The following is a 22,760-nucleotide window of genomic DNA, read 5'->3' on the forward strand; positions in this document are numbered from 1 at the left end:
GCTAATGGCCTTGCTATAAATGGCTGTGATAATTTTGCCCAGCAACTCCCAGTTTAAAAGCCTGCTTTCAGTTGTCATACTTAACCATCTGGCTGATTTCATTCCAGAACTGAACCTCCTGACACCTATCCATTTCTGCAGCCTCTGGGTAAGGCTACTGCATCATAGTGCAAACGCCATTCCCTCTTCAAAGGGAAAGCTTGAGAATTGCAAACATCTGTCATGTTCAGTTAAACCCACCAACCTTCCTTGGCTGTCCTCGTTCACCTGGTAATGTGATGTGTAAATGAACAATATCGCTTAGAACGTCATCATGGTGTTTATTACATGCTGACTTCCAATGCTACTCTGGGCAATACCTGGAGAGCACATATTGGTCTTAGCTTAAACCATTCCTGCTCTACTCAGAGACCAAATGTTCAGTTCTTTAGACTCCTGCAAGGGAGTCAGACAGATAAGATTAAATAGACAAGATATATTACTGAACACTGGCCAATCAAGAATCCTTCCTTCTTCATTTGTAGTGGAGATGGGAATTGAAGCCCTGGGTGAAGCAAAGATATATCTCTCAGGTGCATTGTCACACACTGTTGTTATAAGGACTCTAGTGAGCTCTGACACCTGTATTCATTTTAGAAGAGGAATTGGAAATGTTGGGTTATTCAAGGTAACACATAAATGGATAAGGCCAAGCACTTTTTCCAAAGTTGTCTTCAGTGCAGAAATCTAAAATCAAGAGCAACAGCATTAAGCTATAATATGCAGGCCTTGTACTTTGCTTAAGCTCTTGGCAGAGCAATAGGCTTGTTAAAAAAAAGGATGGGAACATGGATGCTGGTACTGGCACCAGTAGAGTCAAAATTCAGCTAGAAAGATGCTGCAATATAGGAGTTGGCACAACTACATCTCCACACCTCAGGACAAGGGGGGGCATATCCAGATGCTTTCACAAACCCTGTTTTGGAGGCCCTAGGGCAAAAGAAAAGCAGGTCAGCTCAGAGCAAACCTCCACAGCACTTTACCAGCACAAGAAAGTGCTGGTAAAGAACTTCACAGGTCACCTACTTGAATGATCAGAGATGCTGAGAGAACTAAAGAGTAGCTGGCAATGACTGAGCTCTGCCTTAAGTGGGCTCTGTGGGAGCTGGACATGACTAGAGTCACCACTGTGAAGTAACAACACAACTAATCTGTCAGGTCTGGGAACTGTCAGTGACTGACATATAATAGCTGTATTCGTAGACTAAGCCACTCTAGAGGACTCTAGTCCTCCTAGACTAAGTTGCTGTTGGCCAAATTATTGGCTGCTTGGTAACGTTTGTGTTTGGGGACTGCTAACTGCTAGCAAGACATATTTCTACCATTAAGAAACCCCCCACGCTTTGTACTGTTTCTCTTCTTAAAGTTCTATTGGAAATGGTAAAGATTAAACAATCTTTGTTTAATCTTTGCAGAGCAGAGAAGCAGACCACTTCTGTAACCTAAACAAGCAAGGTGGAAGAGTACCTGAGGTATGTAAAAGAGTCCCAGCAGATTGGCCACAGCAGTAGAGATGCCAGAGCCGGTTGCCCCCACGACTGCAATGGTGGAAGGGATATGTTCCGAGCAGTTGCAGAATTCATCCAGGTTCAAGGAGTCTATCTTGTTCTGGGCCACAAAACTCAGTGTGGCCTCCAGGGCTTTAGAGACTGTATTACAAGTGTCAAATATCCTGTATCCCAAGGTCATGTTGGGAAGGAGAGTTGGGCTACTGTTTATTTCTTCTATGGCAAAGATCATAGCCTGGAGCCACCGGAAGCCTCGAAAATTATACCTGGGGGAGCAAAAATAAAAATAAAAATAAAATAGAGTGAGAAAGAAGGAAACAGTAGAGAGGAATCTAGGACTGAGGCAAAGACAGATACAAAATTCCAGATACAAAAGGTAAAAGCGACTTAACGCCATTTCTTGCATCCTACTAAATTTAGAAAATTTTGCTTTTGTCTTCAGTGGTTACAGAAGAGGCACATTTGTGCTATGGTTAGATCTGGCTTATAACTTTTCAGTTTGAGAGTTCACTTCAGAGACCGTGAGGATGAGATGAACTTTTCTAAGTCCCCTAAAATCTGTGAAACTTGAAAGACAGCATGTCTGGAGTGTTGACTCTGGCCTGTCCCTTCTGCTCAGGACCCTAAACCTGGATCTTGTGATGCCTGAGCAAATGCTCTGACACAAAGCTACACCTGCGAGGTTTCCTTCCAGGCTCCTCTGACATGTTTCTGAATGCAGATGGCAGTGTCTGCTAAGCCTGTGCTGAGTGTGATGCTGCCAGGGATTTGGGCTCAGGGATACTCTGTGTGTCAGCTCCTCATGGCTTTAGGCAGGCAGAGCAGGCTGAGCCACAGCACTAGCCTACTGCCGGATGCACAGGTGCCTGGGAGCTCTGCTTGGGGAAATTTGCCCTCATCACACACTTCACTTTGTGAGAGAGAGCACAGTCAGCCTATTTACATCAGAGAACAGAGATATGCTATAAATGTAAATCCAATCCTAGTGTAAATTGCTAATTTGTTAATTACATATTTCAGTGCCTTCACTGAAGGAGCAACTTTTCTCATTATTATGGTACTCTCATATATTTGCTTTAGACATGAACTCAGAAGATGCCCTCAGAGCTGGCCTGTGAAATTGGAACTGTTTCTTGAGCCTCCTCTCTACTCTAAAATGGAGAAGCTGAGTTTTCTGACTATCTTGCACCTGTGCACGGAGCTAACCCAAAGCAGGGGATTGGTGCAAATGTGCTGCAGGACCTGGGAGTCCTCGTTTCAGGCACTCAATGGGCTGGCAGGGAAAGAAGCTGATGCAGGATGATTGCTTAGCAAAAAAAGAGACAAACTTCTTTGTGAAAAGTAGAAGGAAGAAAGTATCTTTAATACAAGTTATTCTCAAATTTTACTGTGTTTTCTCTTGTAAAGTTGCACAGGCAATCAGTTGTGTGTCTGTGAGGGTGCCACGTTTTAGGGTAAGTCGGCTGGAATGGCAGAATATTTCATGAACTGAAACCTGCCCTTCCTTGGAATGCACTATGGGTCAGGATAGCAGTTAGCTTGCAGTTTTGTGTTGAATTACAGCTGAAAACAGGAAAGTGTCAATGCTCTTATGCTTGAGATCCATTGGGAAAAATAACAGGCCCCAAAACTGGAAAAGCCTGGAAAAATAGCCTGCCCAAGAATAGATTCTACATGAAATGCTAAATTTTAGGTTTCACTTAAGTTCCATTTTGAAATGCTTTGAGAAATTTTTCCATTACCAAGGTGAAGATTTCTAAAGATAAGCTTCATGAAATCAAAAACTTTCAGTCTCTGAGATGTATGATCTGAACATTTGTAATTGCTGGATTAAATTAATTGCTTTCAAAATTGATGTTAGCTATGGCTGACGTTTTCAAAGCTGAATGAACAAAGCCACATTACTTCCATTCCAAGAGTTTTATCTGATTCACCTGGGATCAGAACTTCTGAAGATATCACAGCTAAGGTTTAAGTCTTAAAAGCTTCATTTATTCAACTTGACTTCGCCTCCTCCAGACATCTTTGGCCAACTTCCAAGTGAAGTTCAGCTCTGAGGCTGAGTTCAAAGACCAGACAGCACAGTTTCAGTACAGCTCTCTTAGGTCAAAAACTTTGAGTCCAATGAAAATGGTTAGTTATAACTTGTGACCAAAGGGACAACTAGCTTTATTAACATTACTCTTTAGAAACATGAGAGTGTGGATTACTGTTAGAATTTGGCCATTTAGAATATTTTGCTTTAGTTCCAAACCATTAAAGAGCGAGATGTCATGAGAGCGCTCTGAAATAAAAGGGCAAGTCTCAGAGGGATCGAGTCAGTGAGTGCTGTGTACAGAAAGATGTGTTGGTCACACCACTGGTCACTAATTCACACTGGGATAAATGGAAGCAAGGAGGGGTTTTGTGACACTTCTTTTTAAAAAGCTATGTGTGTTTACAGATACTTTTAATTAAAATATGACTAGGATTTGAAGCAAGGACCATATTCAGGTACCTCATCTAAGAGCAAAATCTGAATGCATTTTCTATATTTAAAGGGAAGACTGCTGAGAAGCTGGGAAGTTCAAAGGTACCACTACACTACTGTGAAAAGATTCACACATTTGAGTATATGTAAAAGTAAATTTAAGCGTCTTTACACTAAATTATACAGTTAAAGTATGACACAAAGTTATTTTGCCTGCTTGACTGGAATTTTTTTTTTTTTAAATGTAACAAGGTGGTATCTTCAGATGGTATCTTCAAAAGCAGTGAAGTAACTGGAACTGTCTTACCCTTGACTTCAAATAAATATTTGATATTTAATTCAGGAAATGCAGACGAAGGTCCATGATACACAGTTGCTTTTATTTTCCTTTATGACATATGCTCCTGATTAGTGTATATTTACATCATAAGGCCTCTACTTCAGGTACTTGAATTTGGATGTTTTTATTTTAGAGGAGAAAGGAGAGTAGGGGCAGTTTTCCAGAAGCTAGACTCCAAAATATCTTTGAAATGCTTTCAGTAATTTATCTCAAACTAACCTAGGCAGGAGACCTGCAGTTCTCTTCAGTTGCACCTCTGTTGGTAGCAGCATCAGCAGATCAGAAGAAGAGGATCAGATGGGATGGGAAGAGGATCAGATGGGATGGAGACACCACTCCTCACTTTGTCTTCTCTAATACCTGATAGATCTTCAGACAAGCTCTCATCTTGTTAACTGATACAGTGTTGTATCAGTACTGTAATACAGATATGATCAGATGAAGGTAGTGCTGTCAAACTGATCTAAATGAAGCGAGATTTTTTCAATCTCTATGAATGGAAATTTAGTGAATAAATTCTCTCCTATTGTACTGTAAGATCCCAGAAAGGGGCTGCAGATAGGATCCTCTTGGCTTGGCGTGTACATGAGTGATTGGTAAGAGCAGCCTTTGAACCTGGCAGTAGGTCACACTGATGCAGCTGACCTCCTGTGCTATGCTGCTGCTGCTGTGATTAATTTGACTAGTCACTGGAATGCTCTGTCATCCGTGCAGAAATTTGTCTGGTAATTTCCATAAAGAAACTGAACAGGATTTACTAACAGAAGCAAACTTTCATTAGATTTCCAGGATCTTTAAATAGTCACTGGTATTTTCCTGGTGGAAAACAAGCACCCTCCAAAATTCATTTTCTGGCAAATTACTTTACAAGTATGTTTGCATAGTCTTGTATTTTAACATTTCTGAGATGTGCTGTTATAAAAAGTGGCCATTAAGCTCTAAATGAGAGTTTAATGTAAATAATTCAGAGCCCACAGGTGTAGATGGGAATTTTTATTTACACCAATTCTGTAAATGTTTCCCCTCTGATGCCTATTCTGCGACCTGCCAGTGTACTCAACCCACTGATCTTTCTTTTCTCAGAGAGGAGCACAAACAGAGAGAGAGAAATCAGAAACAATACCTCCACTAATCCTCACTGTAACTGCCACATCTGCAGAGGACAGATGTGCAGCAGACCAGTTTTCTACATAATAAATGTGTCTGTCAAATGGTGCTCAGAATGGCTTTAATGTCTCAGTCAGTGTTTCAAAGCAAGGGTACATAAATTAAGAGACACAAGCTCACTTCATGGTTTAAGCTCCCCATAGTTCCATCCCCTGTTTGTTTGTCTGGTTTGGTTTTAACAGATCTTACTGTCTGCATCCAGCAGCGAAATTGGTCCTGATCCTGGTTGGTTCTCCATAACGAAAGAATTCACAACCTCATGTGTATTCATGACCTTCATTTATCACACTTACAAGGCACTAGGCAATAGAATATGAAGGAAAAGAAGGAAAAAGTGAAAGCTCTGAATACAGCTTTCACTTACCTTCCAATATCTGACAGGTACTTATATTCAAAAATGATGGCAAAGCCTGCATATGCCTTTTGTCTCACACCAGCACCCCTCCTTCTCTAATGGTTGCGTGCACATACTAATTTCTCTGTCCTCTCTAGATTTCCAGTAAATTAATTACATGTTATTGCTGCTACTACCACTGTTATTTCTAATCTATGCAAAGGGAAGACCTGCAGTCAGTAGGCATAATGAGTTGCTTACCCCTCTTACAGTCTAGGACTATGGGTGAAGGGTATTGTGTAGACAAAAAAAAAAAAAAAAAAAGAAAAAAATTACAGTTTAGAAGGTGAATGGAAGAAAAAGTGAAAAAGGATATAATTTCATCTTAGGAAAAAAATCCTAAATAGCTTGTTATACATTCAGGTCTGCAGTGGGATTGGCAAATACATCTTCAAGGGCGAAAATTTAAATTCTGTTTTCTCAGATGGACAGACAGACTCAGTGGGCTAAAGAGTCCTGGAGCTATACTCTGTGACATCCTGCACTATGACATGGGGAGAACGTCTCACCACAGTTTCACATCCTAAAAACTATGTGTCACATCGTGGGAACTTGGCTAGACTGCTGATCAGAATATAGGAAATATCATTAAAAATTATGACCTAGCAACACCATATTGACAACACTGTATCTCAGCTCAGGAGAGATATATCCTTACTGCAAGCAGTTCATTATGGTAAGAGGAATACATGGGTATGGTCCATCTGTGCAATAATGCCAAGAATAAGACTAACGATACCACCATGACCACTACTGCTAATCTACCTGAAATCGAGAAAGGGCAGAGAAATCTGGCTGTGAATAGGCCTCTGTGGGTGCTGACAGGGAATGGAATGGGGGTCAGGGCTTGCTTGTGCTGTGCTCAGCCTCTGCCTCCACTGCACACATCAGATATGCATCAGCAAATGTTATAAGGAAAGTTGCTGCAACAGCACCTGAGGCACACAAAGACAGAGGGTGTATTTCTATCAAATGCGGGGTCCTTGATTGCTGAAACAATAAACAGGAAACGAAACTGCTCTCACTTTTTGTATTCGTATCTGACATTTAGTGTGGCAAAATCACAAGTAGGTTTTCACTTTGGATTCTACAACTCCCTGCTTAAAGCACAAAGATTCCTTTTCAGGAGCAACATCACAAAAAGACAGATTGTTACTCTTCCCTTTTCCTTTCACTGCTGAGTTATGTATATAATTTTCTGAATAATTATGTGCAAAGTATGCACAGTATGTTCAGGCCATTATATATGCAAAATTGCAGAGAAAGATGCTGTGCCACAAGAGCACGAAGAAGGTGAAAACTGAAAAAGTGGAAAGAAAACTGTCCTATCCATTTTGAGAAGCCCTGTTTGAGAGCATAAACATGGCACTGAACAGAGCTAAATGTGGGGGAAAATGTCCAAACAGCACAGATTAGGCTGAACAGTCCTCAAAAGAAAGGAAAACCACATTATTTTAAGCTGCTTGATACTGAACTCCAAAATAGACCACGCACAAGGTTTCAGTGGGACCCTTAGGTCTTAAGTTTCAAAGCAAGGAGCTTTTCACATGGTCTGATGACTTGCTGCTGCTGCAGCCTGGTGTGGGAGAGTATGAGGAGACGATGCTCATACTCCCAGAGTGACCTGAGTCTAATTTTCTTATGTGATATGAGACACATCTTCCTGTGTAGTTCAGAGATTAAGCTGCACACAGCCATCTGAAAAGAGGGCAGGTATAACACTGATTAGCCTCTGCTTTGAAAACATAAAGCAGTGCTGAAGAAGGCTCAGAGAAGGGTGACAAGGGCAGTTAAAGGTATGGGGCAGATTTAGCACCTTTGGTTTGACTGACCAGGTACAGTCACATTTATTTCCTGGTCTACTGAAGTTCTTGAGGCTGCAAGACTGGACAGGTTTACTTTGTGAAGAAACTAGAACATATATATTTTTTTTCTCCCCCCAAAAATATGGGTTTCATAATACCAGGCTAGTCTATTGCCCAGAACTGAGGAAACTCACATGTGATATGTAAGATTCTGACTCTTGACTTGAAGAATGTATTGGACTCAAGAGTCAGCATGCACAACCCTGCCACAGCCTAATACCTAATCAGAGAGTCCAAACCCAAAAAGAACCACCATGTCTGTGTTGAGAGATCTTTGTACAACTCCAGCGAGAGGAATTTTCTGTCTTCAATACTTCTAAAAATAAAAAATCTTTCAGGAAAAATATCTGCTCTCAATTTGACATGTACCAATAACAAGGAATACGCATAAATGTTCCCATTGATTAATTGTCTCCATCATTAAAATCTGATGACTGGTCTCAAAAAGTCTTCTCAGTCCAACCTCTTTTGAATTAAACAGGTCCTGCAAATGGACATTAGCTGGTAAAGATGTGTGCAATCATGTGTGCAATGAAGAATTTCCAGTCATCTCTAGTTCCTTTTGTAGTTTCCACTGCCTTGCAGCTAGATCTCTGACCTTCATTCCTTCTCCTTTTGCATTATGCTGTTAACTCCCAAGTTATCCAGTTCCTTGAAGGACAGCAGCAAATGCCACAAATGCCTACCTCTGCAGTCACCTTTTTTCTCTTTTGCACCTGCAGCTTCTTGGTGCAGGGGTAAGAGGAACACAGATTTTATCCAGGCAAATTTCAGCTGGAGGATGCCTTTTAGCAGATCAAATGCCACCCAGAAGATCTCCCACTGTGTCCTTAAAACACCTAGTCTGGCTTTTCATGATTTGCCTGTTGTTGGCAGTGCTACCTCATTACCATGCCTTTTGGCAACCACACACTTGTAGTACTTGTGGCAGAACATTTTCCAGTGATTCGTTTCAATAATGTGACCATTTCAAGACAGTCACTGAGGCTGAATCAGCATTGACAGAATTGAAAACTACATTCAGTTTGCAAATATCTACACTGTCCTGCCTTCCGCCTGGAGCAGGTAAAGAAGACAATGGAGCTGAAAACATCTACTGCTTTCCTGCATTCCACTTTTAAAATGCTGCATTTGGGAGAGAAAAAAAAATGCTGGAATGCTGGCAGTTTCTTGCTCCATGAAGTAGAAATTCCACATACATTTAGTTCATGACTTTCCTGTGCTGGCACTGAAGAAGCCAAAATAATCTCTGCTTAATTACATTTCTGTGTGTTTCCTATGAGAGCATCTGGGGATGATCTCATAATATAGTAGGACGTGTCTTGCTCAGTGTCTCACACACTGGGAAATCACACCTGAAATCTGTAAGCATAACAGGAGTGCTGTCAGCCATTCTTCATTGCCATCTGCAACACAACTATACTAGATCCCCAGTGTAGGATGAGAGGTCCAAATAATTCCAGGTGCATAATTTTTCACATATGATTACAGAAGAAGCCCCATAACACTGAAGTGTTTTCCTGTGCATGGTCATGAGAGAGGTCCACATGAATTTCTTTTATTTTGTTCATATGACATTCCAGTTGTAATCACTTTCTGTCTCACTTTCCACTTTTTCTGTGTATTATGTGCAGGGTTGTAAGGTTAAAAATTCCTCATGTTTCATCACAAAAATGGCTACATTTCAGCAATAAGAGAAATTGTTTTCATGTGCATTTGTCCCTCCAGGGTTAACTGCCAAACACTAAAGACAAAACCTATATACACTGTTTACACAAAAGGAAAGGACTCTGGGTGAGGAAAGTCTGACCTTTGTAAAGGTCCTAAAGAGACATTTATGTGTTCAGTAGGATTTTTCAAAAGCAGTGACCTATCTCACTTTCACCTATCTACTTGTTTAGGCGACTAAACTGTTTGTAAAAACGTAGAAGATGACAGGCAGACGTGGAAAAAAACCCCAATAAAATCTGATTTCCAAGATATTCTGCTATGCATTACTTTAATCAAATGAACTAAATGGCATTATGGGTTCTTTTACATCCTTCTGCTAGGAAAGCTAATTTTCAGATACTAATCAAATGTCCACTGTGAATGGCTAGATAGATCAGTATATTCCTATTTTGGCAGCTCCAACTAGTACAAAGACTGCCTTCTTTTACTGTGCAAATATTATTTATGTTACTGTTTAACTTGTTTTTTTCTATTATTTACACCAATTGCCTCTAAAAGCATCAGATTACAATGCATATTTACACAATGTATAGAATGTCACTTCAAGTCAAGAAAGGTGAAGACTTTCCCAACAACACTTTTTATCTTCCCTTTTACTAGCTTACCTTATACACTCCACTGATTCTGGTCTTGATTTTAGATCCTGGTCTTTAGCAGCCACTCCAAAGTGAATGGGGAACAATCCTCCGAGAATAATGTCTCCCTTCTTCTGTGCCCGTTGGTTTGGCCCATAGGCAGCAGTGTTCCAGGTAAATAGCAAAAGAATCAAGCAGCAGCTATATAAAGTCATTGTTCCTCTTTTCACCACGGAGTTATAGGATGCAAAATTGGTAAAGATGATGTAAGCAAGCAGATGTCGTAATGTCTAAGCTTTTTCTTTCCTTAATACAGCACAGAGAGGATTTGGGGCACATGTTTGCAGGGAGATAAGCAACAAGGTGGGAACCACAGTGCTGGTGTTTCTCCCTCTGTCTTCTCCATTGCAAAACAACTATTCAGCAGTCCTTCTTTCTTCATAATCAAAGCATTATGGAGAGCCCATCTCTGAGAACTGCAAAAGAAAGACTTGAAAAGTGATCCCAACTACACACAAGTGCTCCACATCGCCATGATGGTCCTGCTTTGTCAAATCACCCCCTCAGTATGTCCCCGAAGCTGGCCCCACTCAACAACCCACCTGGGACACCTTACAACCTACACAAAGCCAGGCACTCCCGTGACACCAGCCACACCTCCTCAAACAATGTCAGCTGCCTGATTTTCTGTCACATATGTAAGGCGGCCTAAATCTTCTGGTGTGACTGGTCACAGGAGATGCTGTAAAACCTATGATGAGGCATCCATGAGCAGAGCAGACTGTGAGACGTGGATGGGCAAGTGGGAAATAAGGAAGCATCAAATGCAGTAAGAATCAAACCTTTCTCTGAAACAAATAACTGATAATCTTTTGGTGTTCGTTCATCCCCTCCTTTCCATACATCGTTCTTAACTCTCTGGTTTGAACTTATCTGTGCTAAAAATGAAACCAAGTCACAAGAAAGAGTTCTTTCACATTGAAAGGGAGAATGACTTTCAGGGAATCATTTGAAATCAAGATATTTCTCCATAATGAATCATGAAGGTTTGAAAGGTTCGGTAATCATATCATTGAAAGCTTAGCTACAGAAGCCTTTCAGCCCTGCTTCCTGGGGATGAGAAATATTGCAGCTTTTCCATGCTCAAGCACGTCTACAGGCTTCTCAAATGAAGAACTAACTTAATTATGGTATATGAAAATGACTACAGCTCTGGGGGAGGAGGTAGAACAAAAAATTCACAAATAGCTCTTCAGCCTATTTGGAATAGGTCCAAAAGCTAGTAATAAAAATCTGAAGTTAGTCAAATTCAAAGTAGAAGCTAGGCATACATTGTTAATCCTGAGGGTAGTTAATTGCTGAAAGAAGTCATGAAGCACTTCTCAAGTGCTGAGAACCTTTTTATAAGAATGCCTTATTATGCACTAAATGCATATTTGATCTTCACCTAGGTAAAAAAAAGAGCTACTGCAGGGAAAAACTGTGATCATGGGACTTCTTCTAGTAGCCAGTCTTAATGATGGTGCATGCTGTATGACCACCAAGCACTTGGAACTATTTCATATATTTTTGTTATAATGAAGGTCAGATGCAGCAGTCAATGAGAGAAGAGAGACAAAGTTCACATCGTTCTCACACCTCTGTGGTCAACGCACCTAGACAACTGGGCAGACACTGCAATTCTCTGTGATGGGTCCACTCACAACTATTCTTTGGCCCTGGCTTGAATAAGTGCATTTTTATTGGCAAGAGCGATCAAATCTTTGTCTAGATATCAAAATAGCTCTAGGTATTGGCATGTGGCCCTTTGACAGCTGGATGACAGAACTTTAACCAGAACCAGGATTAGGATGTGACAGAGCAATGCAACAAGTGAGTGTCCCCAAGCATTTGGGGACAGAATATTCTAAGTTGGAAGGGACTCAAAAGGATCATCTAGTACAGTTCTTAAGTGAATGGCTTGCACAGGGATCAAACCCTCAGCTTTGGTATCATTAGCACCATGCTCTACCTGCTCTAACCAGTTGAGCTAATCTCATTTTTCCTGGCAGATAAACAGTGGTTTTGGCTTCTTCAATGCCAAACAGACTGAAGAACAAAACACTTTTCCATGTTTCAGTCAGGGAAAGGTCATCTTTATCCCACCACTTATGGCTTCAGAAAAGATATAAACAGTAGTAAAGTGCTGATACAGTGTACCGAGGTGAGGACCAGCACAGGCAGGGCCAGCATTTAGAGGTGAGATGTTTGAAACAGGGAGAATAATTTCTGAAGAGGCACTGCAAAGTGATGGGATGGTCTGACTAATGCTGTTTAGCCCAGCTCATCCCCTCCCCTGACTCCCTTCCAGATGGCAAAGAGACCTGGGGGACTGCATGCTCCTTCAGGCGCAGAGATGGAGACAGCCAGCAACGAGGGCCCCTGAGCCTGGGCAAGGAACGTGCATAGGACTTAACCAAGGTGGGATGGGGTCAGTGACTTCCCCATCTACTGTGGGAAGACAGTGAGCCTGAGACCACAGCCTGCTGATTTACTACTCTATTTTTCTGCTTTTCCTTTAATAAGCCTTTTTTTTACCTTTGGAGTTATGTGCTTATGGAAAAGGAAACAAGAGAGACAATGTAATTTAGTTTGCTGGGATGCTATGGAGGGGTTTGGGCTGATGCTACTGAATATTTAGGAACAACTCTTCCACACCAGAGAGTACATAGCTGAAGTATTAAATGTAGAAAAAATAAATTCACATTCTTATTCCCCTTTTCTCACAGTAGACAAAGTCAAAAGACCTAAGGTGGTAAAATACAGTTAATTTTAAAACAGCATTTACAGCACTTAGTAGTCCAAGATGTCATTCAAGAGCATGACAATGGAATAGACAATGAAAACAAAGTTATTCATTCATGGTATAGGGTAATACTTGGTATTCCCCTGGATAACTTGCAACTAGTTGTTCTCAGGGACAGGGTATAGAACTGAAATAACACCAGAAGTGCTGTCTGGGAACAAGATGGGCTGTGTATATATAAAGAATATCCCTGAGGCAGTAAATTAAGGGATAAATGTCCAAATATGCACTGGCACAGAATGATACCCAGAAAAAGCAAAACTAAGTATATGCTTCCCTCCTCATAAATCTCAGTGTCAAAATTTACAACTCTCCATACCTAAATACCAGCTATAGCTGGAAAACCAAACTCATTTACTGGGAGACACGGGTCTCCCAGCTGCTTTCAAGTGCTCTCCATGCCTGAGGATGACTATATTTGAAAATACTTATTTCCCAATGAACAGTAGCAAGCTTGCTGCTAGATAATATCCTCTAGTATCAACTTCTGTTGTGGTAAATTTTCCTTCGGTTCTCTTTTCTTTAATTAGATTAAGATCATGAGCCTCTTCATTACTAAAGGAAAGCATTACACGGCCAATGATTGAATTACCTGCTAGTGCATGACTCCAGACATAAAACTTAGCAAACTATAGGTGGAAATGGTACTACTAATAGAAAAAATTACTGTGGTCCTGCAGTTTTCAGCTAATAAATAAAAGAAGATTAAATTAACAAGCAACTGAATTAAGATGGAAGGTTGGGATCCATTGCTATTTTTTCCTTTGCAAATGTTCTTACGTGCAAAACATTATTTAGTATTAGCACTTAAGTTCTTTGCTTATAAGCTCTTCAGTGCAGAACACCTTTTCCCTGTACGTATATTCAGCAAATGCAATTCCATAATCATACTTATGGAAGAAAAATATTAAAAATGAGTGGTCATTTTCATATTTTTTGTCACAGTCATATTTTTAATCCCCCTTCCCTTTTAAAAATAATCTTCAATAGTTTTTCCACTCTTGTTTGTTAACTACCAGACATCTTGATTCTGAACTCTCTTGGAAGTGGAAGTAGCAGCTATCTCACCTAAGCTTCAGTGGAGGAACTGAAAGTGGTTCCAGGAACAGGTGAGACATCAGGTGACTGTTGTCATGGCAGAAACAGCTGAGGTGGAGAGAGATGGTACCCAGGGTACAGTTGTGGGTATTTGAAAAGGTTACAGCAATTGGTACCATTTTGCTAGTTGAATGAATGTTTTAGTTGTCAGACTAAATCATGCAGAAAAAACAGAAATGTTCAATAAATCTTTTTTCTTTGGGTGAAAAGAACTGAATGGCACACTCATAGCATATATTACATATGAACTGCTTATCAATCAAACAGTAACTAACCACAATCTACAAACAGCGGCTGCTCAAGAATCTACAGTAGCTGAGTTGGAAAGGATCTCAGGGGATCATGCAGCTGCCCCTTAGCCCAAGAAGGGCTCAGTAATAGTAGTGCAATTCCTGGCATATTTTCTCTAAAACCTTTTGAGGAAGAAGACCTGTCAGACATCCAGGGCAGCCTACTCCAATGCTTCTCTACTCTTACCAAAGCAAATGTTTTCTCAAGTCTAACTTGAACGTTTCTTTTGTTAAAGCTTAAGCCTGTCTTCTCTCATTTATTGCATGCAGGCCAGTGCCTCCCTGCTCATAATCACCTTATCTGGGATTTGAATTCACCTCCTCCTTTTCTCTTCTTTTTTCAGACCAAGTAAATTAAATTAATTTTTTTTCCATAAAGATTCTTTCCTGAGCTCAGATTATTCCTGTTACAGTCCTGGGGCCTCTATCCAGCATGTCTCCACATTTAGTGCAGGCTGGTGCCCAGAAATGGACACAGTGTCCTTGTTTGGCCCTTACAAATGCTGAGCAAAGCAGCAGAATTACTTTGCGTGTCTTGCATGCTACGGCCCTGTTTATACATCTCAGCATGGCATTTGTCTTTTTTGGAACAGCATGATATTGTTAACTTATGGTAGATCATTAGCTGAACACAAAGCAAAGTTTGGCATGTTTATATCCATAAAGCCATGAAACCTCAGAAGAAATTGTCATTTTCCAAAAGCTTTTCCCTCACATTCAGTTCAAAGGTAGAATCTGCTAAACTTCATGTGATCATCCTGGTTACCAACAAGGAACCAGCATGCACAAGCTCAGCTGAGACTCTCAGGCTTTCAGGACCTTTTTACAGCAGAAAACTGGGGAACATTCCTGATCGTGCCCATGGCAAAAGGATTGTCCCAGATCCAAAAAGAGCAGGTTTGTCCCACCTCTGGGAGGCCTAGATGTCCCATGGTCAGAACAGTCTGCTTGTGAGGTTGCACCCAGAGCTGGGTGGTTTGGAGGAGCCAAGCTGCTCACCCACCCCTTGGGGCCTGCTGGGCACAAAGAAAAAGCTTATGAGAACTCCAGCTGCACGTCCACAAAGCACTGCTCCACCAGGAGACTTGCATAGAGCTTCTTTGTTTTGATAAACCAGTTTTCTGATGAAATGCTGCTTTGTCAGAAAATGCTCAAGCACTCTCTTCAGCTTTTGATTGTTGAAGTTTCAAAGTTTCTATAACTTTCCAGCAAAGTTCAGTCGGGAGTTGTGGAATCTGATAAAATAATTAATTACTGGCTGGAGAGTTATACCTTATATAATGCAGGTGCCAGAGCAATTCATTAGCTTTTTTGTGGCTTTTAAATCTTAGGATCATTAAGCCTCACTTTAATGAAGAGTTGTAGTTTGCTACAGTGACAGAAACTCTTCAGCAGATATCCTGCTGTACCTTGAAATTCTTTCATTAATTCAAGGTGTTAGATCACAGTAAGGTTGGAGCCATGAGCAACATACCTCTCCTCAACAGACAAGGAAGAGGTTCAAGTAGAACAGAAAACAGAGAGGATATACGTCATTAACTTTGTGTCCAATCATCTCATTGCTCAAGATGGGTAGAGAAGGGCACTTCTCTGGACAACGGACGCAGGATACAAGCCTTCATAGTTCCAAGAGCAGACCAGACTTCTAGTGCTGAGGTACCATGACAATGTGAGAAAACATAAATTGTTCACAGTTGTCAACAGAGCAGGCATTACCTCAGCACCTCTTTGGTCAAAATGAGGGACAAGCACATCAAAGATGTAATGAAAACCAGACTGCTGGTGTGCTCAGATGGAAAAGCTGTGCTTGAGCTTTGTGGAATTAAACTGCTCAGTCTTTAAAGGCAGCAACTATAAACTGAAAATTTACTATGAAGAACTTATTGCCAATGCAGAAAAGCACAATTCTTGCACAACACACTGCCCAGAAGAAGGAGATTTTTATCTGGACAAATAGCATGATTTGGAAATGGAATCTCAGCCTTGGAAAAGTTGGGAGAGTTCTGAGGGGTGTAGAGCAAAATTTAGATGTAGAACAGAGACTCTTCTGAAAACATTACTGATACGCTTGGTTTGAACTAAATAAAAAATGTGAATGCTAGAGCTTTTACTGAGAATAAGATTTTACAATATCATCAAAACCACAAGATCATCAGCATCACCAGACCAGTATTTCCATGCCCTGCTATTAGTGTGAGGGCCTGTTATCTGTTGTGGATGGAATTTTTCTGGCAGGAATTAAGATGCTAATTCACTATTAGACTATAGAAAACATATGTTAAAAAATGATACATTACAGTCACACCTTGCATTGCAAAAACTAAGAGGAGGCCAAAACCACAGCATGCACATTGGCCATAGTACTAAAGAAGCTGCTGAAGCTCATAAATAATAAGACCTGGCCAGTTCAAATGAAGAAAGCCATATACTTAACACTGGGAGGAATAGCCTGTGGAAGGAAAGGTAGGCCTAAGAACATGTTTAGTTTGGTCATGAAAAACCTGAGCACTTGTGATAGAGTAACATTCTCAATTCTCCAAGATAAACTACATATTAAAAACAATATAGTAAACCAGGCAATTGTAACATTTAATTCTGCTACACCTCATATGCCCCACATTGTTAAGTTTGTCCATGAGTTACCATTTAAATTTCCAGAATTTTTGTATATTTAACATTATTTTTATGCAGCAGCCACATCTTTAGCTTTTCTTTACTCCTAAGATCATATATTGGTGTCCAAATAATACTGAACCTACTGTGAAAGAGTGTGGAGTCACACCCTGATCTATGTTTAGCACTACAAAATACCACAGTGACAGAAATATGCCTACGATATCACTGCTGATACTCTGCTCAACACAGAAACTTGAGAACAAGGAAGCCCAAACTGTCAGAGGCTGATGTCTGAGATATAACAATATGGAAAATGGAACCAGGAGTAAAAAAAAAAAGAAGAACGTTATGTTTCAATGAGTTTCAACAAATCTGGCTGTAGCAAAAGTAGTCAAAAGAGCATCAGCTCCTGGCTCTTGCACAACCAGGTATAAATCCAAACCTTCCCACAGGCAGCATTCACCATGCATGGATTTAATGTGGGGTTACAAGGCCTCTGATCTCCCTTCCACTTCAGTCCTGGCTCATAAAGTGCGGACAATCCCATGCCAAGCAATATAGCTATGACTGCATGGTTTTTTAGCAACTGTCTTTCCATCAGGCTTTGGGATTCACATAACACTTTTCAGGTAACTTGCATCAGTGTCATGTTCAACATCCCTATTCAGTGTGATTTGGGTCCTGCAATGTGATATCCCTTTGTGGAAAGAATTCTGTGTTTACTGATGGTGGGAAGGAAAAAACCAGAAGTGGTAATAGAAAATACCTTAGAGACTCATCGAAGGCACTCAGCAAACACCATCAGCAAACGCAGAGCTGTAAGTGGTTTTTAAGTGCTTGGTGGAAATCTATGTGGAGGGTGACCTGTGTCTTTGGAGTAATTTCTACACAGATGTGGCTGTAAGGTAGCCTGAGAAGCAGCTCCAGGGACCTTATAGGCAAGACTGGTTTTGTTCTTCTGAAGGGTGTTTTCTGCAATAAGAGTTAAGGATCATTGCTATAAGACATATCACAAACCTCTGAAACAAATACTGGAAGGGAATAAGACAATTCTGCAACTTCTCATCTTTCCACTCCTGTGTCTTCAGTACAAGTGCAGTAAAAGTACACACAGGTACACGTAAGAGGGAGTACTGAAATGCATTTGAGGCACCCTACCAAGCAAAGCACTCTGCTCCGTCCCCAGTGCTCACAAGGAAATGATTTGATAAGAAACAACATGTGACAAATGCATTAGATTGTTTAATGACCTGCTAAGAAATGCTGAGGAGCTTCAGCACCAAGCAGGAGCCATGCAGAACAGCAGGGCTTGGCCGGATTTCCAAGTCCTAGGAAGTTCCAGAGCCACAGCAGCCCATTTGCAGCCTTTGGGGAAGCTGCTCTAAACCCACTAGTTATTGATTATGCTAATTTATGCTGGGAGCTGCATCAGACCCTTGAGCAATCTCAGATTTAGAGACTACAGGTACCAGGGAATCCATCTTGTCTACATCTTAGAGCTGTCCTGTTTTGCCTCTCTGCATTCCAGATTCTGACCTGCTCTTGTTGTGCCATGGTTTACCAACTTGGTTGTTTCCTACACCTCCTGTTAAAAGCATATCATCTTATTTGTTTCTTAAAGGGGACGAAAAGATGCCTTGGACATAATACCAGCCTAAGGCTTCTTGGTAGTTTCAATGATTTTGTCTTCATGTACAGGGAAGCTTAAGGGAGACCCTTAAAATCTGCAATAAAATAGGAGGCGAAATACTTTGCTAAGGTCACATTTTTTATTAAATCAGTTTCTCTAACTTCCCTTGTTTCTAAAGAAAGCCTTACCCACCACATTAATAAGTATACATTCCAGTGACAGCTGTTTTACCCCACTCCGTATTTTTGGGATGTGGCTAGATGTTCCTGGACAGATGGAGAAAGAAAGCCTGGGGGATGCTCTGATGCTCTGCAGAATGAAGACACTTTATACCCTTGTGGTATGGTGCATATGGCACTGGGATGTGGTTTGCAAAATTTGAGTTGTTCAGACTTTTGCCTGCAGGTGAAACAGCCGTGCATTCAACCTGTGTGCCTCTCAGGGTACCTTACATTCCTGCATATTATATATACATTCCTGCATCTCAAGCAAGCCTTTCCTGTACATTAAACACAGAAGCTTTGCCAGCAAGTGTCACTCGACTAAGAATTGCTCTTAATTCCTAATTTGCAGAATTAATATCTTTTCTGGGTCTGCCCTTAGGAGGTACAGAAGTGCTAATGGGTGCTGTGTTCACAACCCACAGAAGGGAAGTCCACCACTGCTCTACAGAATGAACCTGCACAGGTAACCGGGAAGTTTCTTCATCCTTCCCAGCTCCTAATCTATCTTATTCCTCTCTTACAAGAAACATCTCTGGAACGACAAGAGGACTCAATCCCCCAAGCAAAGTCCTTCTTCCTTGCTCAGCATGCCCATAGAACAATATGACTGTGTTACACTCTTTGCATCAGGCCGCTTCTTTTAAGATGAGCTTTTCTAAAAGCAAGTGAGAAGAGGCTTCAGCTCAATTCTGTAATATCAATAAATGCCAATCAAAGAACACAATTTATGAAACTGTGTTGCTCTAGTCTGTCTTGGAAAGAATATGGAGCAACTATCCTAGTTATCAATTCCTGGATGCTTTATATCATACACTTCCCTTTAATTTTTGTCTCTCATTCTTCTGTTTAGAAAATAACAGGTTAGAAGGTCTGGACACTGGGGGAGGCCATTTTGAGCTGGTTTTTTCTGTGTTACATCGTGAGACAGAAAAGAATAGAGAAGTGGTGGGAGAAATGCCAAAGCAATCAGTCATTTGTAAGTAGCTAAAATTACACAATTTAGTGCAGTGTTATTCAAAAGAGATGTCACACTTTTTGATTGGCCAGTGTTAGATCTGCTGGTTAGCAAACTGAAAGTTCAGGGGACATGAAATAACAGAATAAGAACACTAGAATAAGGCAAAGCATAATTATCTTTTTGTATTTTTCTGAACTAATTGACCAACTTTTGATCATTCCTTTACAAATTAGCAGGAGCAAATAAGTTCAGATCATGTAAATAAACATGAGAAGAAGAATCTGCTTTGTATCAGCAAAATTCTTCTTTCCAAAACCTTCTACAATGCATCAATATTAGGTGCAAGCCACTAAATCTGTCTGTTAAGGGCAGCTTTTAAATAAAGTAGGATAATATATTTCTGATTACCACTGGATATGGCTTTTTGAAAGTGATGTTCTCCCACATCCGTGTCAACAGATGTCAAACTGAGTATCAGCTGAATCAAAGCTCATTCAGGTTCTTCTCTAGGATAAAAATAAATACAGATCTTAGAGCTGTACATTTTTTTCAAATCAGACTTTATCAGGTTGCTTACAAGGGAAAAACATATTTTGCTTAGTAATTTCTTTTAATTTTATTTGATTTCTTTTTAAAAATCTCTGCATCTGAAGCAAAATGCTTTATTTGGTCCTTTTTTTTCCCCCCTGCAGAATCCTCAGTGAACCAAACAATAAGGACAACTGTAATTCCAAGCCAGTTTCAACATAAATCCAATTCAGAAAAAACACTTACGTACGTGCTCAACTTTAGTGAGACTTGACTTTAATGAAATTTAGTAGATTCTAAAAGCTTAGCATGTTCTTTAGTGGTGTGCCATATCAGAGACTAAAGTAGCCCCTGGCTGGCTGCTCCATTCTCATTTATACTATTATTAAAAACAAATAAACACTGTCTTTATGTTGGATGGTTTCTTTTTACATTGAGTCCAGCAGGATTTATTAGTAAATTCTTATGGAATTTTTGTCATTTTTTTTTCTATCTTTTCTCTTATGTTTCTAGTTCTCTGCTGGCCCAGGATGACTTTCTTTTTTTTTTTCTTCCCATTTTTCCCACTGCTTATTTTCTCATCTATATGATTTTCTGAACAGAATAATTATTGTTCCTTTTCCAGTTTTCTTCTCTCTCTTCCTTTCATTCTAATACCAAAACACTCTTTTCTATTTTTATATTTATTTTGCCTGTATACTGTGTGCAACCTCTTCTGTTAAAGAAGGCAGGAGGGAAGAGGATCCCCAGGAAAGGAATAAACAGAGTCAGTGTAAAGGGGGTCTCAGAAAGCTCATTATAAATGTTAAATTCTAGCAAGGATAAAAGTTCTGCTGAACACATAAAATCATTAAACATAAATCAGAAGAAGCAGAGGAGAAACTCAAGAGTAGAACTGCAGGCGTGAGGGCAGGTGAGTAACTGGCACAGACAGGCACATGCCCCACTCTAGTCCTACAGTGAGAGAAGGCAGGTTTTGCTGACTTTTCCTTGCAGAGCTGGCTTGTGCTAGCTTGTCCCACGGGGGCTGGAGCACAGGGAGGAATATAATACTGTATGCTACACACTGACCCCTGAATGGGAACAGTGACCCTTATCTGCCTATGCAATGTGCTGGAAGATCAATGTGATATGCAAGGACATGTTTATCAGTTATGATTATTTATATTAGTCACCTAAGAAATGCTGTCTGGACCTGTGGGCTGCACTTTCCTGCTGAAGATGTCAGTAAGACGATACCACAGACCCATGACATACAGCCAGAACTGGCAAGTAGCAATACCAAAGAAGCAGCACGCAAGCAGCCAGCATCCCTCACCCCTATTGCTCCATCTGCCCTCTTCAGAATGCATCATATTATTTACAAGTTTGTATGAAGCAGAATTGCCATGACAATTTGTAAAAGATGGAGACGACAAGTGTAAACATTTTTTCAATAATCACACTTAGATTCTTTACAGAATTCATCTTGAATCCTACAGGTGTATGCTTTCTACCCTGTAATGTAGGAGGAGGATGGAAATCGCCATTCAGATGCCAGTCAGGAGTTCATTTGGTATAAGAGCCTGCCTCTAGCAGCAGCCAATGATACCTGCTTAAAAAATGTTGTGCTAGACAATTATAGGGCTAATGTCTTACAAGACACTAGCTAGCACTTGGTTAAAGCCCTAAGGAAAAAGTTTTGTGAAAAACAGCCTTAATTTTATAAAAGTCAGCCCTAGAATAAAATAATTAACCTCTTAACTTTTTTCAAATTCATTTCTCTCCACAGCTGAAACTCCAACATTCTCCTTAACAAAATATATATATATCCCTGAGTGATATTCCCCTACTGAAAATTCCCCGTCACTCTCCTCAGCTGATACAATCACCTAAGATATCACAATCTCACCTGTGATTTTTTATTGCATCACCATTGGAGGTCATCAGGAGCTTCAAGGAATCATCAAAATAGATCTCGAACCCTCACCTTAGCTTTTTCCTGCCAACTTTAGGAGTTTAGCTTGAACTGCTGAGACAATGCAATGAACCAAATCAGCTAGACTGGGCATTGAAGAAGACCAGGAGCATGGCTCTTTCTGGGGAGACTGCCCAGCTAAAGAGCATGCTGTTTTAAGAATAACATCTCAAACCACTACAACTAGATCCAGAAGAACATGCCTAATAATGCTCCAGTGTGGGCTTCTATTGAATACATTTATCTCAATAGATCTATTGTGCTTTTAAACAGGAGAAGGCTAGGAATTGTATCTTTCTCACTTCTAGGTTCATTTAGCTGGTGAATTCAGTATTGCTGCTGATTCTACTAACATATTCTTCAAGAAGTTTCATATGATTTAGCTGGTAATTACTGCTTAGTGAGAGTAAAGACAACAGAATTGAAGTGCAGGTAGGGACAAGCAAAGCTATTCAGCTTCTAAAATAATCTGTATTCAGAGCAAAGGACTTCATTCATTCTTTTCATTGTACAAAAATAGAATTC

At 40.3% G+C, this 22,760-nt stretch overlaps 1 protein-coding gene across 1 annotated transcript in view; it reads right to left on the reverse strand.

Annotated features, from left to right (window-relative positions):
- Positions 1 to 22,760, reverse strand: part of CASR (calcium sensing receptor) — a 74,652-nt gene that overhangs the window by 31,518 nt on the left and 20,374 nt on the right. Inside the window, exons 2-3 of the mRNA XM_032680195.1 lie at positions 10,120 to 10,565; positions 1,507 to 1,813 (exon numbers count right to left, since the gene is read on the reverse strand). Coding sequence (XP_032536086.1) covers positions 1,507 to 1,813; positions 10,120 to 10,304 — 492 coding nt within the window. The 5' untranslated portion in view covers positions 10,305 to 10,565. The remainder of the gene's footprint in view (positions 1 to 1,506; positions 1,814 to 10,119; positions 10,566 to 22,760) is intronic.

This window comes from Chiroxiphia lanceolata, chromosome 2, assembly GCF_009829145.1.
Source record: "Chiroxiphia lanceolata isolate bChiLan1 chromosome 2, bChiLan1.pri, whole genome shotgun sequence".
Classification (NCBI taxonomy): domain Eukaryota; kingdom Metazoa; phylum Chordata; class Aves; order Passeriformes; family Pipridae; genus Chiroxiphia; species Chiroxiphia lanceolata.